General features: G+C 39.5%; 1 protein-coding gene across 2 annotated transcripts in view; it reads right to left on the bottom strand.

The window, feature by feature from the left end:
* Nucleotides 1-2,274, bottom strand: part of LOC107089823 (serine/threonine-protein phosphatase 2B catalytic subunit alpha isoform-like) — a 47,343-nt gene extending 45,069 nt beyond the window's left edge. Inside the window, exon 1 of one of the 2 annotated variants that reach the window (XM_015382820.1) lies at nucleotides 2,001-2,274. In XM_015382820.1, coding sequence (XP_015238306.1) covers nucleotides 2,001-2,055 — 55 coding nt within the window. In that variant the 5' untranslated portion in view covers nucleotides 2,056-2,274. The remainder of the gene's footprint in view (nucleotides 1-2,000) is intronic. The other variant, XM_015382819.1, reaches the window with a different exon arrangement.
* Nucleotides 2,275-2,770: the final 496 nt, after the last annotated feature.

Below are 2,770 nucleotides of genomic sequence, written 5' to 3' on the forward strand. Positions count from 1 at the left end.
ATAGATAGATAGATAGATAGATAGATAGATAGATAGATAGATAGATAGATAGATAGATAGATAGATAGATAGAAGTGTGTCATTACTTTGCATTTGGTTAATTTTTAACTTCTCTTATTCTTTATTAAAACTGTTCTGTGTCAGATCAACTTCAAGGTTGTATTAGGCCCTGATCAGTATTTCATTTGGGCCACCTTACATTTTGCACATAGATAATGCGATGACAATGCCTTTGCAGCACAATGCTCAGTCTTGCTGCCATGGTGATGCAGGTACAGTATAACATTTTCAGTAGTTTAGAATACCTTGTATTTGTAGCTATAAACTGAAATGGCTTATCCAACTATGAAGCTGTTTTGTCTATATGCATTAGCTATCCTTAATATGTGAGGATCAGTTTTTTTTTTTTTTTTGCAAAAGGCAGCACGGCTTTTGAGCACATAAAATTTTTTTTTTATTGATATCACAATGGAGAAATTAATGGGGGGTAGTGGGCTGGCACTGTGCAGTGCAATAGGGGGTTAAGGATCTTGCTCAGGGACCCAGAGTAGCAGTGTGTGGGAGTGGGTTTCAAACTCACAACCTCAGGATTCCAAGCCCTATGCCCTAACCACGCGGCCGCCACATCCCTAGTTGGAAGAATATTGTTGTTCATCACACTAATTGCACAAAGGATAAGATATTTCTTGTTATTATGAACTGGCTCTAAATTTAAGGATAATTTTTGGTGCGTTTAATTTAGAAGTCCAGATAATATCTGATCATATCTATTTAAACTCGTACATGTTTATCCAGGTCAGGATTTTTAAGATCACACTGAGCCTGGTTCTGGTTGAGGTTTCTTCCTGTTAAAAGGGAGTTTTTCCTCTCCACTGTCACTACAAGCATGCTTAGTGTGAGGAAATGCATTCTAGTCAATGAGTCGATGAAATCAACTGGTTTTCCTTAGATAGATAACTTTGAATCAATTTGACAGTATGATCTGGTGAACTGTAAAGTGCCTTGAGATGACAAGTGTGTTGTGAATTGGCACTATAGAAATAAACTGAATTCAAATTAAGATATTCTTTTAAGTTCCATATGAGGGTTTAACATTTATTGCAGTTTTGCAAACATGCCCAAAATATTTCCAGTGCTGTTTTTGGCTTCAAGGTAAACCGCAGGATTCTAGAGATTATTGATGTTTCATCCATTTCTCATTCTATTTTCAGATTGTTGTCAGGAAATAGCATTTTTGGTGCATGTTTATATTTAAAGTCAACTGAAAACATTTTATGCTTTAAATAATGATTAGAACATCTGTGAATCAGTGTATATTGTCCCATGTTACTCCAACTTTTGAGCATTAAAACATGTTAGTTGTTTAGCCTATACAGTGTGATCTTCTTGGTCATCCTGTTAATACACTGTACTCTATATTATCAACAGTGCAGATGCATGCTCAAAATAAGCTGGTTCAAGTCAGCAATGGGAACTGTGAGGACCTCATCATTCACCTCAATCAGTTTCTCACATGCTCTTTTTCCCCCCTTATCAAATTAAAACGTGACTCACTACTGGTAAGTAGTATATCCTCCTAAAAACGTCAATTTCATGTCCTCTTCCTCCTCTGCTGCCCACGAAATCCTGCTGCATCACCCAGCTTCAGCCACAGAGCTCAGCAATAGGGCTTTTCTCCCACAACCTACACGCTATGCTACGGTAAAACCGAGCAATAACAAATTGATCCAGTTAGATCATATAATGCATGCGTCCTTATACATCCCTATGTGCTCCCTTCCTTTAGGGGAGGGCTTATTCAGCAGAGAAATAACCCAGGATTGTTTATCAACATCAAAGATTTGCTTCTGCACAATAGGGTAAATAAAATCAAATATCACAGCACGACATAATGAATAAATATAAGAGAATACAGAGGCCAACGTTTTTCCACCAAGCCGCATCACTTGAGATGTTATGTAATTCATCCACATCCGTGCGGAAAATGTAGGCTGACTTACATTTTACCACCCGATCGGCGGGGTTTAAGACGGTGTCAGCGTTGGACATCTTCATGGGCAGTTGCCGTCTTATTTATAAAATTTCCTCTCCCCTCTGTCTCCTCTATGGAAAAACTGTCAGTTATTTCTGGTCGAAATGCGGATGATGCTGTGGCATCACTGATTCAGTGGGTTGTTCTGCGCCGGGTGCTGCTGCTCAAAGGCAGGCAGGGATGGATGCAGGGATGCTGGATGCTGTAGGAGCTGCTCCTGCCGCGCTAAGCTATTAATGTGGGGGAGGATGGAGAGAGAGAGTGAGAGAGAAGGAGAGGGATGCGCACCATCCCGACATGGCGGTGGAGGGAACTCCCACGCAAACGCTTCACGGGACTGCCTGATACTGCCATCAGATGAGCTGGGGTTGCCCCCCACGCACGCAGGCAGAATCATTTAATTCTGTAATCCTGGTTGCACGCAGTGGGGCCCACTACCTATTAAACACCCCGTCACTGTCAGCACCTATTTTATTTTAATTTTTTTTAAATGTAAATTTTCAAAAGAAGTTGAGGTTTACATCATAGCGCACTCCAACACACCAATTAAATTACAAGCCAAAGATATTATCTTACACTATACTAATAATGATAGGAAAATGCAACTGTTGGTTAACTTGATTATTCTAATTGCAAAATTCTACATACACAAAACCACATTTTCCAAAGGTCCACCCTTTTTTTCCCTGTGTTTGAAAATGATTTTAAAAGTTACTTCAATTGTATCCAAAGAATCAA

This window comes from Cyprinodon variegatus, unplaced genomic scaffold (assembly GCF_000732505.1).
Source record: "Cyprinodon variegatus isolate N-32 unplaced genomic scaffold, C_variegatus-1.0 Scaffold267, whole genome shotgun sequence".
NCBI classification, from domain to species: domain Eukaryota; kingdom Metazoa; phylum Chordata; class Actinopteri; order Cyprinodontiformes; family Cyprinodontidae; genus Cyprinodon; species Cyprinodon variegatus.